This window comes from Bos taurus, chromosome 23 (genome assembly GCF_002263795.3).
Source record: "Bos taurus isolate L1 Dominette 01449 registration number 42190680 breed Hereford chromosome 23, ARS-UCD2.0, whole genome shotgun sequence".
NCBI classification, from domain to species: domain Eukaryota; kingdom Metazoa; phylum Chordata; class Mammalia; order Artiodactyla; family Bovidae; genus Bos; species Bos taurus.
This window is the reverse complement of record NC_037350.1, coordinates 41,480,687-41,501,068: the sequence shown is the minus strand read 5'-3', so window position 1 is coordinate 41,501,068 and position 20,382 is coordinate 41,480,687. Positions and strand designations below refer to the sequence as shown.

Genomic DNA, 20,382 nt, shown 5'->3' with positions numbered 1-20,382 from the left:
CCCAATCAATCCCCACGCCGCTCGGCACAGCTCTGCTGGTGCCTGTCTGTCCTGCGGATCTCCTGGGGAGAGGGCAGGGGCGGGTCCCTGCTTCTGCCTACACCGTGTACCCATCCAGGTATTCCAAGACCCCCTCCTCCAGGGAGCGAGGGGGCATCTCGGTGTCTCCGTGCTTGGCAGCCTGGCTCTGTCCACAGAGGCTGGGCTCCCCTCTCTCTGGTCCTTCAGGGCAATTGGGCCCCAGGCCGGGAAGGGGCACAGGACCCCCAACCTTGACCGGTTCCCCAGGCTCCAGGAGGGCAGGGCCCCTGCAGAAGTTTTGGTGGCCATGCCCACGCACTTGAGCCTGGCCACGTGCAGAAACGTGATTGGTGTCTGTGCTTCTGCCCTGATTTGGGCCGCTTTCCTCTGAGTCTGTGCTCGGAGGTCCCTCCCGGCCTCCCTCAGCGTCCTCGCCTCAGTTGGAGTCTCACCTCCTTTCTGGGGAGAGATGCTTGCTTGCCTGGAGCTTTCCCTGTGACTGGACCCAGGAAGGGTTGGGTTTGTGTAGACATGGCTGCAGGCTGGTGGCCGTGGAGGCTGTGTGCACTGAGGGCCAGCCGGGAGCTCACGGCTCCGGGTGCTGAGCCCGCTTAGCGTCTGGCAGTTGACTGTTGGGTGCTGGCTGTCATCGTGTTGAATTACAGGCACTCTGCTTTAGTTGATAGAAAATCAGGCTCTTCCTAGTGGTTCCAACTTTATGTTGTGAGGGATGGCAGGTGAGAAGTTTGGACTTGTGCAGACATTTCTCTGTTGGTTAAGAACCTCAGTTACAGAGCTGGTGATGAGACGAGCAGGGTCTGTGAGATAACTGTGCCCACTGTCCCTCCAGAGGCAGCTCTGTTCATGGGGCTGCTCCAGCATGGCCTCGTTAGGGGCCCTGCCCCTCTGCCTCTGGCTCATCACCCTTGGTGCCATTTCCCAGCTCCGTTTTGCGCGAGGCCACATTCCCCAGGCAGCCTGAGAGCGCCTCGAGGGCAGAGACACTGTGTTTTGAGCACCGCTCCATCTACAGCCCCTCGAACTAGGCCTGGTACACAGTAGGTGCTCAAGAAGTACTCCGCAGTCAAGGGGTGAGCGTGCCTGGTCCGGGAGGAGTGGGGGCCTGCCTGTGGGACGCACCACCGTTCATCCCGGTGAGCGTGTCGTTGGGAATGTTCCGGGGGCAGGGTGGCAGAGGTGGGCACGTTAGGTAATCTGAAGACCCTGCGGGCCCCCCCAGCAGGGGTGGGGGGCAGGGGCTCCCCGGGCGGGAGGAGGACTGGATCCCTCTGGCCCCTACAGATCCCCAAGGCCAGGCTGCTCGTCTGCCCGGTTCTCAGGGGAGGACCCTCAGGGTGGGCGTCCAGAGCTGCCCAGGTTTCTCTCCCAGCGTCTCCGGTCCCGAGGCCCAGCCAGTGTCTGTCTTGATGTTGCTGGCTTGTCCCCCAACCACAGCCTTTGTCTTCCCGTCTCCACGCTGTCCCCATTGCTCCAGGGACGTGGCTCTTCACTGGGGCTCCTGGGGCAGCTCGTCCCGTCTCCATGCTGTCCCCATTGCTCCAGGGACGTGGCTCTTCACTGGGGCGCCTGGGGCAGCTCGTCCTGCCGAGTTGTGGGGGTCAGGGGTGCGCTACCTCCTTTGTCCACACTGAGGGTCCTTCTCAGGGAATGTGGTCCCAGCTTCTCTGTTCCGGTCAGCTAGGGACATGGCCCCTGGTCACAGGGACACGCCACGCAGGGGCTCCTGACGGGGTGACCCTGCTTTGGGGCTCCGATACTGCTTTGTTTCTCGAGCTTGACTCTTGCTTTTGTTTCCTTTTCAGGGAAGGTCTGTTTCTTTAACGACTTTTTACCGAACAGCAAGAAATATCATGAACATGTGCTTCAGCAAGGAGCCCGCACCAGCTGAAATCGAGGTGCGTGAGCCCGGCCGCCCTCTCTCTGCCCGGAGCCGGGGTGGAGCCCCTGGGCCTCCGCCCCCTGGAGGCAGGTGGAGGGTCCCAAGTCCATCCTCTGGGTCCTGGGCGCGGCCAGAAGTTTCAGCTCAGGTTGACCCAAACTTGTTCCGGGCCAGAAAGGAGGCAGGGGAGCGAGCACGTCTCCGGGTCCTCCCTGACCGCCCCGCAGGCCCCCTCTCACCCCGTCTCAGCCCGTCCTCCAGGTGCCTGTTAGGCAAGAGCGTGTGTGGAGTCCCTGGAAACCACGGTTGTGCTTTTCTCTCCTGTTTTTCATTTAACGGGATTGGCAGGCTGCCATTTTTGTGCTTCTGCCAACCCTGTGCCGAGGTGTGTGAGGCTGGGCAGGCGAGCGGGGCTGTGCCCGGCCAGTCGCCAGAGGGGCACTGGGGAGGAGGGCAGAGCCAGAGTCTGCCCCCGGGGCTCCCAGCTGCTGACGTAGGTGGGCCTGTCCAAGGGCGAGCCCCGACTCCTCTCCAGGTTCAGGGCGTGCTGGCTGAGCAGGAGGTGGTGTGGGCTGCCTTGGCTTTTCGCTGGCAGCAGGTTTCAGACCCCTTCTGTTCACGGTTGTAGGCTCCTCTTCTTGGCATAACCATGCTAACGGCAGCGGCCCTCGGCTCTGCTGTGACCAGGTGTCCTGGGAGTGGGGCTCAGGGACTGTCTGTCGATACGGCACCCGGCCCGCCCCCCGTGTCCGTGCCGCGTGCTACCCCGCCTCCGATGGTGGCCATTGGAAGTCCACGAGGCCCCAGCCTGGTGCTTGGGCCTGGGTTCAGTATTTGAAGAATTCAGTCAATATTTGATTTTGGCATCGTTGTCATTCCGTCTAGATCCCAGTTTTGCACTCTGGGCTGTATGTGTGCAGACCACACAGTGGCCTGACACTCGGCCCTACCTTTGGCCCTGCCAGAGCCACGTCCCATCACCACAGCGCCAACGGGTCCTGACTCGGGGACACGTGTGGTCGTCACAGTGGCTTCTGCTGGGCTTGTGCTAGTTTTGGGAGAAGTGGCAGAGGAGAGGAGCATGACTCCTGGGGGTGGACATCTGAGCTAGAGAAAGAGGCCTTTGCTTTACAACACAGGTCCTTGTCGGAGTCCCCGAAGGTGGAAGACTGTTACTGTCCACTGTCTCCTGCTGGGAAATTAATTCTGAGGGTCCTGGGTTTTTTTGTTTTTTAATTGGCGGATACTTGCTTTACAGTGTTGTGTTGGCTTCTGCCGTGCATCAGCATGAATCACCATAGGTACCTGTATGTCCCCTCCCTCTTGGACCTTCCTCCCTGAGTGTCTTGGTTTTGCTTTAATATTAATAGTTGTAGATTTGCTAAAATTGGAACCTTTAGTCTGTCTGGCTAACTTCTGGACCCTATGGAGGGGCTGAAGCCTCTGTTTGGCCCGTGGTCCCCAGCAGAAGGGGCTTCTGGATTCTACGAAGGGGCTGGAGCCTCTGCTGGGCCGGTGGTCCCCAGTAGAAGGGGCTTCTGGATCCTACGAAGGGGCTGGAGCCTCTGCTTGGGCAGTGGTCCCCAGCGGAAGGGGCCCCCGTGTAGTGCACGGTCCCCTTCCGCCCCGTCTGTCTCCCTTCACTCAGCACACATTGCTGTGAATCCCGGCAGACGGCCGACCTGACTGGCCTGGACCCGTCTCTGGCCCTTGGGGACCCGGAGCGTTTAATGCTGTCCAGTTTGTTCTTGAGGTGGGGCCTCTGGCTGCCCCCAGGCTGGCCCCTTGCTGTAGCGGCCGCACATGCAGCGGGGTGGGGCTGGCCCCGGGTGCTCCCTGGAGAGGCTCCAGGAAGCGGGCTTGGCTGCGGCGGGGAGGGCGATGCTGAGCTTCTGCGCTGATGGTTGAAGACGGAACCCTCTCACCTGTTAGCAGAGCCCGTCCCGACCCGCGTTTGCCCTGCAGTTGTTCAGGTCATGCCCACCCTTCCCCCGTCTGTTTCATTGGCTGGGGTCACAGCCTGGGGAGCAGGGTGGTCACTTCCCTTGTTCGGTGCTGAGTAGCGTGTCTGCCCAGATGCCCGTCTCGGGGCACTGTGACCACACCTGCAGTGGGTGGGGGGCATCCCCCCTACCTTCCCGAGTCGCTTTCTCCCTCCCCTTCACAGAATGATCCTTAATTGTGATGCACGTGTGACCTTCACCACCTGAGCTATTCTTAGGTCCAGTTCAGTGGCACCAGAATCCTTTGCACGTCATTGAGTGACCTGCCCCACCACCCGTTTGCAGAACTTGTCCATCCTCCCAGATTGGAGGTCGGCTCCTGTGAATCATGAGTCCACGCAGCCCCTCCGTTCTCTTTTTCTGTCTGACTTTGTCCCAAGTGCCTTACGAGATGGAATCAGTACTTGTCCTCTGAGACTGGCTTCTCCACTTAGCATCATGTCCGTAGGATTCGTGTGTTGTCGCATGTCAGAATTTCCCTCTCTGAGGCCAAGTCGTATTCGGCAGACACTACCTTGTGTTTATCCGTCTGTCGGTCATGGACCTGGCCCCGTGACCGTGAGCGTGCGGTTACTGCCTGCAGCCCCGGCTGCCTGGCCCGGTGCCCGGCCGCCTGGGAGGCCACGGCCCCGAGGTCGCAGGCCGAGGCGGGGCTCTGCAGCCCCGGGCGGCACGGTGCTGACGGCCCCTCTCCCTGCAGCAAGAGTACTGGAGGCTCGTGGAGGAGAAGGACTGCCACGTGGCCGTGCACTGCGGCAAGGTGGACACCAACACCCACGGCAGCGGCTTCCCGGTGGGAAAGTCGGAGCCGTTTTCAAGGTAGCGCTGGCTGCTCCTACCCGGGTCCTGGGGGCCAGACAGCGTCTCCCCGCGCCTGTCCGTGACCCCCCTGTGCTTTCCCCTGCAGACACGGATGGAACCTCACCGTCCTCCCCAATAACACAGGCTCCATCCTGCGTCACCTCGGTGCTGTGCCTGGTAAGCCGGCTGCGGGTTGGAGGGCTGGGGACCACGGTGCACAGGGTGTGAGAGAACTCAGGGATTGTTGGAGAAGGGAGGGGAGTCAGGGGTGTAGTTGGAGTCGATAAAAATGTGCAAAGGTAAACCAAATCACCGATCTGGAAGCTGGGGAGACGCTTCATGTAGTCCGCTTTCCTCCTGGGAACTTTGAGAGCTGACCTCTGACTCTCTGGGGCTCCTGCCTCACCCGGTAGGAGCGAAACCGAGCGTCCTGGGTGTTGGCGCACTGAGGGCCGTCCCCTGGCGGAGGGGCTGCTCCAGACCCGGGTCCCCTTCCTGTGTCCCGACAGCGCGCGTGCGGGCGGCGCCTGCGTCCTTAGCCTCGAGGCCCCGAGGCCCCGAGGCCCTGCGGGCCCCCACTGTGGGTGTGTTCGCCTTCAGTCACTAGTTAAGGTGTTTTCTCGCTATTGTTTGGTAACTGTGTCTGTGGTCTTGGTTCCTGTATAAGAAGCGGGAAGGAGCAAGTGCCTTCTCGTTGAGTCTCGCCTGGCTCTGACCCCATTTCCTTCTTTTTCTCGGGGAGGCGATGCGATGTCTGTTGCTGTCACCCTGACACACGGCTCCCCGTCCTTCCCTGTCCCCTCTCTTCCAGGAGTGACAATTCCCTGGCTGAATATCGGCATGGTCTTTTCTACCTCATGCTGGTCTCGAGACCAAAACCACCTCCCTTACATTGACTACTTACACACGGGTGCTGACTGCATTTGGTGAGTATGCCGGCCCGGGCCGCCGCCTCTCACTCACTGGTGGCGGACAGACTTGTGTGAATTTGTCCTGTGCTCCCTGTCAGTCTGAGGAGCGCAGTTGGAAGTCGAGCTGGTGGAGAATGTTTTAGTTTGCTCCGGTGATGAGCACGGTCAAGCGTCTATTCCTGGCCATTGTCCGTTCCAGTTGCGGGCTAACACGGGGCTGTCCCTCTCTGAAGTTCCCCCTCGGGGTTGTTGACGGCCAGGAGTTCGTGTCATACTAGCGTCAAAAACGAGGAGCGGTGGAGCAGGAAGCTGGCCAGGCGTGGTGGCTGCATGGCCTCACAGAGCGGGCGTTTTCAGCGTCTCCCGGCCCACCCTCTGCATAGAGAGTGGTCTCCGGAGGTGGAGTTCTGCCGCTGGGGATTAGGAGTTGGTCTGGTTCCCCGGTGTGATCCTTCACTGTCAGGCTCCCCAGTCCCGCTCCAAACTGGCTCTTCAGTGCCTTTGTTGACGGCGGCAGATGGGAAATCACTGCAAATAATCAGATGTCTTGTTGTCTGACGGGCTACCGGCATCGCATCCATCCCACACTTACTCAGTTTATTGTCCTAATGGGGTGATTAGCTCCTCTATTAAAGTTCTAGAGCCGATGTCCTCACTCCAAGGAGCCGGTGTCGGCAGTAGTCTCATCACGGCTCCCTCTGCCTTTGGGCCACCTCGGGGCAACGGGCCCTCTGCTTGGTCTCCTGTGGTGGGGCCAGGGTCTCAGGCAGCCTGGAGGGTCGGGAGCCGGCTGCATGGACTCGGGTGGTGTGAGCCCCCTGCCCTGTTCCCCACGAGAACCAGATCCTGGTCCTTCATCGGAAAGTGGGGCCACGTGCCCTCAGCCCTGCAGGGAGACAGGCCATGGCCCGCGTGCTGAGTGACTGCTAAGTGAGAGGCAGGGGAATGCAAGGCTCTGGGCTGCTGGGATACTGGCCCATGGAACCTCTCTGCTGCAGGGAGAGGTTGCCGGAAAGGATCAGAGGACTTCAGGGTGTGATTTTTGTTAAAACGTGTGAGTGAGGTTAGAAACTCTGGACTTAAATCACAAATCAGCAATAGAATATGTTGGTGTTGAGACAACAAGCCTCTCTTGACTAGGTTCTCAGCAGCTAGTAGTGAGGACCCCCACCCCGTGGACCGCTCATCACTGGTGCCCTCCCAGCCCGGCCTAGGAGAGGTGGGGACAGGCAGCCTGAAGCCCCGCACGTAGCTGCAGGGAGGGCAGGGGGCAGTCAGGTATCCACTCTAGCCCATGGACGGCAGGGCTGGGAGTCCCAGAGCAGGGGGCCGGGAGGAGCCTGCCTGTGTGCAGACCACTGCCACCAGCGTCTCGAGAGCTGTAGGCGACAGGTGTGTCCTGCAGGGTCCTCGTGGGACCGAGTGGTCCCACGGTCCCACGAGTGACCGAGTGGTCACTCCCTTTCTCCTGCTTCGCGACTCGCACTGAGGGTCCTGGTTCTTCAGGCTGAGTTCAGGCTGCACCACCTCCCCTGGGATCCTTGGCCCCAGTCAGCGGGGGCCGTGTTGTCCGAGCCCCACCCTGCGTGGCCACTCCCTCTGCCCTGCACAGACCCTTGGTGTGGATTCCACGCTGAGCCCTGGTGCCGCCCCGTCCTTCTCCTACTGGAGAGAAGGGTCAGGTGCCAGCCCAGAGACAAGTCCCCGCTCGGGAGGCTCGCAAGAGGCTGTCGAGCCTGCGGACGTGTCTGGATCTCATTTATAGGGGCTTTAAACGTCTGGTTTTGGTCTGAAGGCTGCATGGCTCGGGCGTAGGTCGGACCCGCGTGCAGGTGGGCGTGTTCGTCATGGGGCGCAGGCGGCAGAGCTGCCCCGAGAGACCCAGGGCCACTGGGCACGCGCCCAGCTCCCCTCTGCAGCCGAGGCCAGTCTCCAGGCTGCTGTGGGCCCCTCTCGGGGAGCATGGAGGGTGGGCTCCCTGGGGAGGGGCCTTGTCAACAGCCTCCACCTGATTCCAAACCGCCCAGGTATTGCATTCCTGCTGAGGAGGAGCACAAGCTGGAGGATGTGGTGCACACTCTGCTGCAAGCCAACGGCACCCCCGGCCTGCAGATGCTCGAGAGCAACGTCATGGTAGGGCCGCAGGCGGGGGCTGGGGGACCGCGCTGCGGTTTCATTTCCTCACCCCTGGGCTGACCTGCCCCATAGAACTAGAGGACCGTGAACATCCAATCCAGGGAGCCATCGTAAAGGAAACTCCTCTTTTATGGCAGCCCAACTAAAGCACGCTCCTCTCATTGCCCAGGATGTGGGGCTGCTGCACGTGGGGCCCTTCAACTCTGTTTTGGGGCCTGGTGGTTTTGTAAATGGCGACTGGGGTCGGGCCGGGCACCTGCAGTCTGGGCAGGATCGCTGAAGGCTGAGCGCAGAGGCGGCTGGCCCGGTTCTCAGAGCCTGTTGAGTCCTGGGGGATCTCTTAGAGTTGTGTTCTGACAGCCTGATCTCAGGTCTTCTCTGGCCTCTGCGGCCCTTGTCGGGGTCTCCTCTCTCCTGAGCCCACAGCCCCCGTGCGGGGTACACCAACCCCCGTCCACCCTGGCCGTGCGGCGGGGACCCCAATCACCGCTGCCACGCCCTTATCTGAGGCGTTGCTCCCGGGCCTGTATCAGTTTAGAATTTACTCTTCCTCCACTTAGGAGTCATGTCTCTTTTATTTTCTAAAAGAGAAACAGAGAATCTGTAATAGAGAACATACTCTGTGTGGGGAACCGGGGAACCCGTCTGGAGGGCCAGTGTGCTGGGCCGCTGCCGCAGGCGGTCCTCACGGAAAGCGAGGCGGGGGCGGGCGGCCCTGCGGGCGGGCGGCTCAGCCCGCGTCTCCGCAGATCTCCCCGGAGGTGCTGTGCAGAGAGGGGATCAAGGTGCACAGGACGGTGCAGCAGAGTGGCCAGTTCGTCGTCTGCTTCCCGGGATCCTTCGTGTCCAAAGTCTGCTGCGGCTACAGCGTCTCCGAGACCGTGCACTTCGCCACCACCCAGTGGACGAGCATGGGCTTCGAGACGGCCAAGGTAGGCGGGTGGCCACTCCGCACGCGGCCTGCGTCCCCCAGCGGGGGTCTTGTTTGTAGATATGCTTTGATTTCTGACCGAGTCTGGGAACCCTAAGGCGGCTGAGAAGTTCTTCTGGGGAGGGAGAGTGGTTCGAGGCTTGTTAGCTTCCTGTAAGTTGCTGAGTTCTCTTACTCAGTCCTGGGCTGTCGCTGCAGAGGTGTGAAAGGCAAACCCTGCCTTTGGCTGGCAGAGGACCTGCGGTCTTCCTCCGGGGAGACATGATCATTGTGTGGCTTTTGCATTGCTTTTCATCCAAATGGAATTTAGAATTTGAAAATTCAGATAGCACCACCTCCCCGGTAAAGGAAACCCTTGATAGCTGCCTAGAAATGAAAACCTGCCCTGAAGGGATGTGACTGCCCCTTCCAGGAGATGAAGCGTCGCCATATAGCTAAGCCATTCTCGATGGAGAAGTTACTCTACCAGATCGCACAAGCGGAAGCAAAAAAGGAAAACGGCCCCACTCTCAGTACCATCTCAGCCCTTCTGGACGAGCTCAGGTAACACGAGACAGTTCTAGGCTGGCCTCGCTAGGCACGGCCAGGCATGGTTGGGGTGCGGCCCATCCTTTGTGGGAAAGCGCCGGCCTCCCGTTCCTGGGGCGCGGGTGGTGGCTCTTCTGCGCTTGGCCATGTGCCCTGCGGTCACAGCAGGCAGAGTGCGGCCGTCCAAGAGGCCTTGGGGCAGGTCTGGCCTTTTGACTTGGGTGCCCACCTGGGGACCCCAGCCCCTGTGGGCCCACTGACCCCAGGTGTCCTGGCAGGGATACGGAGCTGCGGCAGCGGCGGCAGCTCTTCGAGGCCGGCCTCCACTCCTCCGCCCGCTACGGCAGCCACGACGGCAGCAGCGCCGCGCCCGACGGCAAGAAGAAGCCTCGGAAGTGGCTGCAGCTGGAGACCTCGGAGAGGCGGTGCCAGGTGTGCCAGCACCTGTGCTACCTGTCCATGGTGAGCCCGCCCGCCCGCCTCCCTGCCTGCCTCCCTGCCCAGCGTGCCACCTGTCCATGGTGAGCCCGCCCGCCCGCCTCCCTGCCCGCCTCCCTGCCCAGTGTGCCACCTGTCCATGGTGAGCCCGCCTCCCTGCCCGGCCTCCCTGCCCAGCGTGCCACCTGTCCATGGTGAGCCCTGCCCCGCCCAGCCTCCGCGCGGGCTGACTGCGGGGACAGCAGCTCCCCCAGTCTCTTTCCAGGCCTCTTGAAGCTTCTGTTCAGCCGCGTGATTGCTCTGATTGCCCTGAGGACTCTGAAGTCTGTCTGGTTAAAGCAGCACTTCCCATTCCCAGCTTTCCGTCTCTGGTCGGGGTTGGAAACCAGCGCAGTCCAGCCTGTCTGCCTTCTCTCTTGGCTGCTGAGCAGCCTCCACGAGGGGCTTGTCCGACCCAGCCTGGGGCTGAGTTACACGCCTCACACGCGTCCGCCCAGCCCAGCCCAGCCCCTCCGGACAGCGTGGCCACATCTCCCGCCTCCCTCAGGCAGCGGCCCCGACACGGGTCTCTGTAGCTGGTGGTGTAGGTAGCCAGGTCTGCCCCGTCAGCACTGCTGACTGCTGCCGTGACAGCAGAAGCGTCCTTCTCATAGTTGTAGAGGCTGGCATCCCGGGTCAAGGTGTCAGCAAGGCTGGTTCTCCCTGAGACTCTCCTGGGCGTGTGGACATCCACGTCCCCTGGTCCTCTCAGGGCCTTTCCTGTGAGTGCTTCTGTCTTAATCTCTTCTTGTCTTTGAAAGGATGTAAGTCATACGGGACCAGAATCCACCCTCCAACCTCATTTTCCCTGATTCTGTTTCTGACGCTCCTGCTCAGGACCTCCTGAGTTACTGAGGGTTAGGACATCTGCATTTGGGGAGGGGATGATAATTCAGTCCATGACAACCACGTGTCCCATTTTATGTATTTCTTCTATTAGCTTTGTTTTCCCAGAGGCTTTTTAAAAAATAGAAATAAGAACCACGTTGTCTTTAAACAAACAGGTCATAAGAATTTCCCCAGATTTTAAAAATGTTTTGTGAACCTCACTCATGAAAGCTGCATAGTCCTGGGTTTGTTCGCCTTGCGTTGGGGGGGGTGAGCCTGGGTGAGTACTGTGACCTTGTGTGGCCCTTGTCCCTTCCCGTGGGTTCTGAGGATGGCACAGTCCCTCAGAAAGCTGACCTTCCGAGTGGTCACCAGTATTTCTTAGCCTGTTATTTAAAAAGCACATATCCTGAATTCATGGGTAAAAATTGAGGTTTTATTTATACATGCTTTTTGTTACTCAGGTTATTTACTAAGGGATTTGTGCATTTCTGTTCACTGTTTTGTATTTTTGTCTGGTTCCATCCTCAGCTTTGAGTGATGTTTTCTGCCAATAAGCATCATTTCCTTATACCTGTAGCTTGGTTTCTTGTCTTTGCTTAGAAACCTCAAAGATAGGAAACTTAGGTGTTCCCCAGAGTCCCGCACACAGCCCGGGACGTCAGCACGCCCACAGAGCAGCTCAGGCCAGATGCAGCCAGGTCCTTGGGATCGGGAGCTGTGCGGGCTGGAGTGTGGACAGAGGCCGGCCCCTCGGGAGGCGCGACTGGCTGGGCTGCCCGAGCCGCTCAAGAGCAGGAGACACTGTCACAGGTGTTCAGGGTGACCATCCTGGCATCTTTTATCCTGCGGGAGGTTTTGAACCAACAGTCTCAGGAGCCCTTAGACCCCGCAGCCCCGGCCGCCACGCTCTGACCCGGGCAGCAAAGCATGGAGAAGCCAGAGGGCCCCGAGGCCGCCGGGTCGCAGCTCCTGCTTGATGATACCTTGACGTCCACTTGCTTTTGCGGCAGCGTCCTGTGTCTCTGGGCCACAGATGCCTCCGGCCCGGGCGGTGGGCTCCCCTGCTCTGCTCTTGAGAGCCTGCCACCCTCCTTGGAGCACCCTTGCCTGCCCCGCGTGCCTCAGCCGCACTGCCTCTCTCCCCACAGGTCGTGCAGGAGAACGAGAACGTGGTCTTCTGCCTCGAGTGTGCCCTGCGCCACGTGGAGAAGCAGAAGTCCTGCCGCGGCCTGAAGCTCATGTACCGCTATGACGAGGTCAGTGCCTCCGCACGGCGACCGCCCGCCCGCGTGGCCCCACACCCAGCCTGCTTCCGGGCACCTCTGGCCCAACATGGTGGGGAAGCAGCTCTGTGGGTCGAGACGGGGCGAGCAGGGTCAGCCGGGGCTGCACTGGCCCGGAGAGGCCGGCAGCTGGGGCTCGGGGACTGGCATCCTCGTCCATGCCCCTCACGTCCCGGCGCACCCACCCGCAGCGCCCCCGGCCCGTGGTTCACAAGCAGTGTGCATTGACACATGAGCACCCCACTGTCTGCTGGGGGCTGTGCCGTCCCCTCTGGCTGGGGCAGATCAAGGGGGAGAGCGCAGGACTCGGGCCGAGTCGCTTTCCTGCTGGGGCTCCAGGAGTGTCTGGGACACACCGTGATGATGTCCGCGCACTTCTGCCTGCATTGGGGTCCCTCCCTGCAGCTGCTGGGGTGGTGCTGTGGTTTGGGGTGTGGTGAACCGTGGGGCCCGTGGCCGCCCACCGAGCTGCAGGCAAAGCCCGAGGGGGTGGTTCTGGAGCGCCCGGGCCCTTGTCGTCACCTGGGCCTTGGCAGAGCTGAGGGTTAGGAGCAGAAAGCTTTTAGGGTTAGGTTTCTGCTTCTAAAGCTTTCACCTTCCAAGTAAGTCCCAGTTGCACTCTTTCTAAAAACCCGTTGTCCCCAGAGGCAGGTACAACGTGCCATCTGTGTGGCCAGTCTCTCCCCTCCAGTGGGTAAGGGCCGGGTGCTGCCTTCAGCTGTGAGGAGCACCTGGATCTCTGCCCCCAGAGCGGCGGGCACGTGGCCCCCCCGTCGGCTGTCCACGTGCTTCCAGGCTGCCCTGCGATCGTGGTTTCAGATGACGTACAAGCGTGTAGCTCCGGGGACACATGGCCCTGCAGCTTTTCCTCTGCACTGACTCAGAGCCCTTCTTGGGGGTCACCTTGGGAGCCTGCTGCCGGGACCCCCAGTGCCCCTGCTGGCCCACCCTCCTGTCCAGCTGTGAGCCCCGCCTTCAGGGTGGAACCTGCTGGCTCCCCCCCGCCCCGGGGAGGCGCGTCCCATAGAACACGTCAGAGCCCCAGGTGAGCCAGGCCAGGTGCTCAGGCCTGATTCAGGAGGCTCTGGGGGTGCCCTCGGGGGCTCAGGCTGTGGTCAGATTTGATAAGAAGCCTTTGGCTAAATTATAAGATTAGAAAGCTGGAAATAGATCTTTCTGCATCTTCTTTGTTTTCAAAGAGCATGTTCAGCAAAGGCAGTAACCACTTTGCTCTCCCTGCTTCTTCACTTGAACAGCAAATGTCAGAACATGGTTAAAAATAAACTCTCATGTCTGAGTCAGAGCATCTCTGGCAGCTCGCAGGGTGCAGCCGGCGGCGCTGGGGCTTCTTAGATGATTCTGAAGCTCGATAAGAGGTGGGTTAGTTTCCACCTCCAGCCCATTTTGGAGCTTGGTGTTTTGATGTGACCAGAATCCTGGAAAAGAATCACATATGTAGGGTCTGTCAGTCTGAAGCTTAATCATTGGTTCTCATGAGTAGGGAAGAGAAGGTTTTTATAAGCCTCCCAACTGTGCCAGCAGCCTAAATTTATTTTAGTAAATGAAAATCACAAATCAGTTCCCTATTGAGCTGAACTATAATATTATTATTATTAATTGGGGAATTTCCAGCTCTGGGTGGGATTCCAGAAATGGCTCACGAAACCAGAGCCCTGGTTCTGAGCCCCAGCACTCAGGTCCCTACTGTCCAGCCTTCTGGTCACACAGGCAAAGATGTGACCTCTGACCACACAGCCCTGCTGCCAAGGCGGCTTTAGCTAAGGTAGCTGGTCTTGAAAGAAGCTCATCCTGTTCTGTCCGTCCATCCTTGGCTCAAGCAGGTGCTCTGGAATGTATGTCAGGACACATGCCATTTGGATAGTCTTCCCTGGGGTTGCTTGTAAACCTGGATGTAAGTTGAGTTGTATTAGTTACACGTGGGTTTTTGATGCCCAACAGGTAGATGGTTCTCTTGTCCTGTTGGCTCTTGTTGTGGAGGGAATAACAAGCATTTGTGGACAAGTGTTTGTGTGCACGAGTAGGTCAAGTAGGTTTCAGTGTAGCCAGAGAAACAAGCGGCCCAGACCCGTCCCCATCCAGGGCGCGCAAGTCTTTCCTCACTTCCCAGCCGTCCCCCACCCTTCGTCCCCAGCGGTCCCAGAGGCCTCTAAGCCCCGGGAGGTGCACAGGGGCAGCTGCAGGAAGCCCTCTGCTGTATTGTTTAGGGGGTGAGGGACCTCGATAGGAACGCAGCCTTCAGCAACCTGTCCCACGGTGTGTGTTGGTTATGGGGCTGCAGAAATTGTTTCCCACCATGGCGGGGGCGGGGGGTGCTCCTGGGCTCCCTGAATGGGGAAGGGAGGGGTGGGAGGCTCTATGCGCCTCTCTGGATTCCACATGAGAAAAGGCAGGTTTCCCCCAGAGAAGGAAAGTTTAATATAGGTGCCTGGTTAGGGGCTTCCGTCTCAGAAGTGTTGTCCCAACCACAGCCCACCCTGGCCCTCCCCACCCCTGGGCGCCGCCGCTGCCGCCGCTCTGTTTGATGACGGTGACGGCCTGGGGATGGCGCTCTTCCGTTTGCTAACTCTGTGTCTTCCTTTTCAACCCAAAACAGGAACAGATTATCAGCCTGGTCAATCAGATCTGTGGCAAGGTATCTGGTAAAAACGGCAGCATTGAGAACTGTCTCAGTAAACCCACACCAAAAAGAGGGCCCCGCAAGAGAGCCACGGTGGACGTGCCGCCCTCCAGGCTCGCATCCTCCTGAAGACGCCAGCGCCGTGGGCGAGGGATAGACATTATTTTGTAATTATTATATTCTAGTTTGGAGTACTTGCTGTAGGATACAAGCTGTCTTTGCACTAGCTCTAAAGAAGATTTTCTTCTGGTTTTAGAGAACTAATTTTGTTTTAGCATTAAACTGTTGAACTTTTTTTTGTACTTAGAATACCTAGATACTGCAGTCAGATTTTTGAAACTGCCGTATATTCACTGTTTTAAAACCCTTGAGGGGCTGTATTAATTTGTATCGCCCCTTGTGGCTGACAAAAAAGCCTTTTTGTTTGATTTTTTTTGTGTTTGTTTTTTTGTTTCTGTTTTTTTTTTTTTGTAATTGTTGGGGGAAAAAAGGCTTTTTAACCCATTTTTGAAGAGGGTGAAGTTTGGAGAACAAATTTTAAAACCATCAGTCATGTGAGCAGATTTTTTTCTAGAGAGGAAAAGGGATAGACACATACACACACATAACAAAAAAAAACTTGAACGAAATGGCTTTACTTTGGCTGTCTTTTCTTCTGTCACGTGCGGGATGAGTTTGTAAGTGTTAAAAACCGGAGAATCCCCATTTTGTTTCTTTGGGCGGTTGTGGCAGCTGAAGGCGGACGTTGTTTCCTAACCATAGGCAAAATGAGGAGGTCAGAGCCACTGGGCTCTCTCTACCAGCACTTCACTATGCATCTGTTTAAGGAGAAAGGAAGAGAAGAAAGACTGCCTGCCTTGGAGGGGTCACGTGAGGGAAACCTGTGCCTGATTTCATTAGGAAATCCATTCTGTTCTTTTTTGGTGCTGTTGGCTACTTTATCAAAAAACCCTTCAATAGCATCCTTAAGAAAAAAAAAAAAGGAAAAAAAAAGTGATTGAAGCCGGAAGTGCTTCTTTGTCATGGATGTGCAATCTTTCTAACATTCCATCTTCATCTCACCTGTTTGTTGTTTTACACCTTCACAGGTCAGCATTAATTTTTCTTTTTAAACTCGTTTCGTTGGTGATCACATCTAGAGCCACTCGGAGGTCTGCGGTTCTTTTTGAATGTGAAAATGCATCTGCGCTCATCTGGTCTATTTTTTCTCTTCATGTTGTAACAAAAAGAAAAAAAGGAAAAAAAAAAAAAAAAAAACCCGTCCCTTTTGTACATACGCCTGTAAATTGTTTCAAATACTTGAGCCTTTTTCTGGGTGGGGGAGGGGAGGGCGCGAGGACAGATGAAGAAAAGCCTTACACTTCCGTTTCTTCATCGGGTGGACTGGATGCTTACAGGGTTTTTCTTGTAACATTTATAAGTGCTGCTTACATCACTGAACAACAACAAGAAAAATAATAATGGAGTAGCTGTTGCCCTTCTCCGGTTGTGTGTACAGTATGTGTGGAATAAAAAAGGGAACCTGTTTTCACAAGCTGTTCTTTGTTTCATGATCGGACTCCGCGGTCCCGCAGCCGCCCGCGTTGCACTGAGCTGGCCGGCGGGCTGTCAGCAGCGTCCTGTGGTGCACTCGGCCGTCGGCGCCGAGGACGGAACTGTGTTGGCGTGTTAAGTGACATGAGCAGAGTCGTGTTTCCAGTGTGCTCGTCCGGTTTCTATGGCCTTGCTGTGTACTGGCCCTCTTGGACAGTGAACTTCTGCCTCCGGCTTACGGTCTGACGTTTTAATTTATTAGCGCTGCTCTGCACCCCTCCCTCGGGAGGGAAGACTTTTCATGTTGTTTATTGCCAGTTTTTGTTTACTTTTCAGGTTTGTACTACAAGGTTTAATAATAAAACAAAGTTTTTTGGACACCTGTTTGTCTTGTGGAAGATGAGTGAGTGGAATCCGCTCTTTTCTGATCACAGGGCTGAGGGTCCACCCCCTCGGCCAGGGAGCGGCGTGAACACCGAGTTGTAATCTCATTTTCTGACAGTGGTGAGTGGTGGTGGGGGAAGCACAGCCCTCTGGTACCAGGGTCTGCTCAGGAGTGAAACGGCGTGGGGACTGGGCCCGTGTCCCCCCCCCATGCCCAGGTGTGCTGCGCTGTGAATAAACTAGGGACTGCTGTTGGACTTGACCATTCTGTAACCACCAGGTGAAAACCTGAACTTCGTTAGAGCTGAGAGGAGGCACGACTTCCTACCTGTAAGGGGCCTTGCTCGTCAGCGCTGAGCTGGTGTGGACGCCAAGCTCCCCGGCCCCACCTGCAGAACGCGTGTATTTAGCAGCCTTTCTGTACCAACTGGCTGTGTTTAAAGTTCTCAGACTTTATTGTTAGCTGTTCTTGCAGTCACTTGCCTCACATTGTCAACTGTGTAAAAAACCAAGAGCCCCCCTCAGTCCACCTGCCTTCACCACGGGCCTCTGTGCACGGCTGCATCGTCCTTCAAAGGTAGTCGGCACGCAGGCGCCCAGGTTTAGGAGTCACTGTCATCGCTGTGTAAGGTGGCAAGGGCAGTGTCCACCTCCACGCCCTCCTCGTCAGACTGGACCACGGGCGACTCCCCGCCTTCGCTGGGGTCGCGGGAGGCCGGGTCGGTACCGGGTGAGGATGAGGAAGGTGGTGTGGCTGGGGCCTGGGAGGGAGTGGGCACCTGGAGAGTGACTGCATCCTGACCGGGGCTTGCCTCAGGCCCTGGGGAGAGAGCAGAGGAGAGCCTGTCATGGAAGTCCTGCATCTCAGCATTGCTGGCGACCACGAGCGTTTGAACTTGCAGCTAGTCCAGGGGGCGGAAGTTCTCTGTTCCTGCAACATGCAGGAAGCGCGTGTAGGGCTCGGTGGCTCCCCGAGGCCACCTGGTGCTCCAGCTGACCCTTCCGCCACCTGTGGCCAGTGGAAAGACCCCGAACCCTTCCCACAGCCTCCAGTGGCACACCACGCTCAAGACCCAGGGGCAAGCTCTGAGGTGCGACTCGCGTTCCTCATAACCGTGACAAGCTGGGCTTACCTCTTTATAGCCTCTGAACTAATTTCAAGGAAATGGACCTTAGGAGAAAAACGCTTGTGGAGCCTCTTACAGGAACCAGACCCTCACACGGATGATGGGAGCCCTTTCCTGACGCTGGGGAGGGGAGGAAGGAGCTGCTCTGTTGGAAACACAGGTCAAGGGGAAGCCCCCTGGCCTGACTGAGGACGTGGAGCCCGTGGTGTGGGACCACCAGGTAGGAGGCAGTGCTGTGAGGGGCTGGCCTTCCCATCTTTCGGAGCATGGAAGAAACACGTTCTCCGTGATGACAGCCTCCAAGCCCACCCACCCAGGAGGAATGGTCTGAAATTTACAGTGAGGCCAGGTAAAGTGCCGGAGCATCAGTACAGATCTAAATGAACGTGAGGTTCTGGTAAGTTATTAAATGGAGAGAATGTGCCTGCAGGATCACCTCTAGTTTTTAAAACGTAAGCTGACACACACCTTGGCCTTGCCCCCAGCATCGAATACCACCTGCTGAACGGGGAGGGTGGGGTGCCACACAGACCTCCCCTCCCCAAAATCTAGTGCCTAACCACGCAAACCCAACTCAGGTTAACTTTGGAGACAGGGGAAAATAAAAATGAAATTTTAAGAAAAACTCCCTGTTTGCTGAAGGTATCTGGGAAAAGCACTGAGAATCTTTGAGAAATTAGTGACTGCAGCTGCCAGTGCGTCATGTGTCCACGTCTGTGACGCCAGACTGTGCGGGGAATGGGGACAGCTGGGCGCACAGTGTCTGAGTGAGCCAGAGGGAAATCACGGTGGTGAGAGTGACTGTGTCTATGCAGGCTTTTCATCCCTACCTGAGATAGGGGACAGCAGGGTGTTCTCCTCGCCACCAGAATTCAGGAAGACATCCAGGGCCTCCTGGTCAGAGATATCCATCAGATCCATCTGCTCCAGCATGTCCACGTTCACCTCCATGGACGACATGCTGCCCATGGGCTCTGCAGGGACCGGCACGAGAGGAGGTTAGGCTTTGCCCCGGGTGAACTCCCACTGCATTAGGTATTAGCATGTTGTGTTTTCTGGGTGTAAAACACCTTCTACTTCTATCTTCAAAATTGATTTTGGAGGAATGTATTATTGACGTCCCAGTTTGGTGGTGTTTAAATCCATCCTAGCTTAACCATGGTTACTGTTACCTCTTAGACCTTCCACAGCAGATCCTCTTTTCATCCCCAGCCATGTGCCTGCATGTGCTGAAGGCAACCCTTTCTGCAGTAAACAATTGCAACTCAAAAGAGGCTGACATTCCTGCCAGACACCCCTGACGGTGGTCACCTCTAACTTTATTACAGTTCCATTTGGCATCTTCCCTGCCCTTACAACATTTCTCAGGTCTTCCATCTTAACAACTGATCAAGGTTGGGTCTGCCGCAAGCTGGCGAGTTGGAAAGAGCTTCCAGTGATAAAAGCACCAACTAGGAAAAAAAACTCAGCCCACCAGCATAAAGACGCTACAGGGCAAGGAGTCTGAGCCTGGTCAGGGGTGTGTCCAGGGGTGTGTCTGGAGTTCTGCGATCCAGAAAACTACGAGCCAGGTAGCTTAAGTAGATGGTACCTGTCACAAGGAGATACAAATTTCTGGATGTGGACACATCTTTAACCTGGGTCTCAACAGGAATATAAACTCAACACAAAATCCAGTCCAGTCTAGAACTTCCAGCACACACATCCCTGAGTGAGGGTCAGCAGAAACAAAGATTATTAAAATCTTTCCCCAAGAATCTAAATGGCTTTAATTATCTTAAAGATTAGAATCAGATAAGGAACACAGTGTCAGAAATCATGACAGGCATTTGAAAAGAGCCAGATAGGATTTTTCCAAATAGGAAAAATCACTGTGGCATAAGTTAAAAGTTTTGCTAGTAAACTAGAAGACAGTAAGTTCTCCACTACATAGCAAAGAAATAAACAAGTGGAAGTATGAAAAAGTGCAGAAGTTTCACAGTTCAAAATGCGAGTGGAGACTGGGGGGGTGAGTATTGTAAGACGCTGATGATCTTAGACTTGCTGCAAGATCTGACATCCCAGACTTAGGAGCAAAACACATTCCAAGCAAGGTAGATAAACCCTCACCTGAACTGCAGTGAAACGATGAACATCAAAGAGAAAAGGCAGATTAGGAAAGATGAGGAGGTGCTGGCAGCTTCTCAACAGCAGGAAGCAGAAGACAGTGGAATGATAAGTTCAAAGAGATGAACTAAAGACCATCTCTCAAACTAAGAGATGTGTGAAATGCCCCCTGAGCCTGCTCTCCGGAGAGGCCGGACCAGCGGGGGTGTGGGGGCCCAGGAGGGAGGCACGTTGAGCGAGGACCGCATCTTAAGTGAGTAAACATAAAGCTCCGAATAAAATGATAGCTAACTCGGGGCCTTTACTCCAACCAGACTGAAGGACTGGATGATGCCGATGGGACGGGGCACGAGGTCAGAGCTTCGTCCCGTGGGAAGGTAGGAATCTGCTGTCTCGGGGCCTGTGGCACAGCGCTGGCACAGGTGAAAGGTTGGGGGGGAGACCCCTGGGACAGTGGAGAGCCACCCCAGGTGGCAGAGCCAGGTGGCACCTCCCGTCAGCGCCACCCTTGGCTGCTAGAAGTCACAGCCACGTAATGGGCACACTGGGCGGTGCCATCCAAGGGTTCCTCCAAGGCTGGCCCGGCGGGCGACCTGCCGACACAGGTCGAGCCTGCTCCCCTTGGGGCTGCCTCCTGGAGAGACGGGGGGACTGCTGGAAGGGGAAGGGGCACACGGGTCCTCTCTGGGGCTGGGGAGGCCTTGATGGCTCTGGGCTTTTTTCCTTCCGTTTTGAAAGCACAGTCTCCCTTTTTTCTCTCTCTGGCCATCCT

At 57.0% G+C, this 20,382-nt stretch overlaps 2 protein-coding genes across 13 annotated transcripts in view; one reads left to right on the top strand and one right to left on the bottom strand.

Moving 5' to 3' along the window:
* Window positions 1-16,371, top strand: part of JARID2 (jumonji and AT-rich interaction domain containing 2) — a 231,036-nt gene extending 214,665 nt beyond the window's left edge. For all 11 annotated transcript variants that reach the window (XM_059880679.1, XM_002697579.7, XM_059880678.1 and 8 more), the window contains 10 exons: window positions 1,845-1,937; window positions 4,625-4,743; window positions 4,832-4,902; window positions 5,537-5,651; window positions 7,664-7,769; window positions 8,522-8,704; window positions 9,116-9,246; window positions 9,510-9,693; window positions 11,688-11,795; window positions 14,437-16,371. In XM_059880679.1, coding sequence (XP_059736662.1) covers window positions 1,845-1,937; window positions 4,625-4,743; window positions 4,832-4,902; window positions 5,537-5,651; window positions 7,664-7,769; window positions 8,522-8,704; window positions 9,116-9,246; window positions 9,510-9,693; window positions 11,688-11,795; window positions 14,437-14,589 — 1,263 coding nt within the window. In that variant the 3' untranslated portion in view covers window positions 14,590-16,371. The remainder of the gene's footprint in view (window positions 1-1,844; window positions 1,938-4,624; window positions 4,744-4,831; window positions 4,903-5,536; window positions 5,652-7,663; window positions 7,770-8,521; window positions 8,705-9,115; window positions 9,247-9,509; window positions 9,694-11,687; window positions 11,796-14,436) is intronic.
* A 438-nt stretch (window positions 16,372-16,809) lies between these two features.
* Window positions 16,810-20,382, bottom strand: part of DTNBP1 (dystrobrevin binding protein 1) — a 102,021-nt gene continuing 98,448 nt past the window's right edge. For both annotated transcript variants that reach the window (XM_059880254.1, NM_001045947.1), the window contains 2 exon segments: window positions 18,335-18,478; window positions 16,810-17,197 (listed from right to left, as the gene is read on the bottom strand). In XM_059880254.1, coding sequence (XP_059736237.1) covers window positions 16,980-17,197; window positions 18,335-18,478 — 362 coding nt within the window. In that variant the 3' untranslated portion in view covers window positions 16,810-16,979.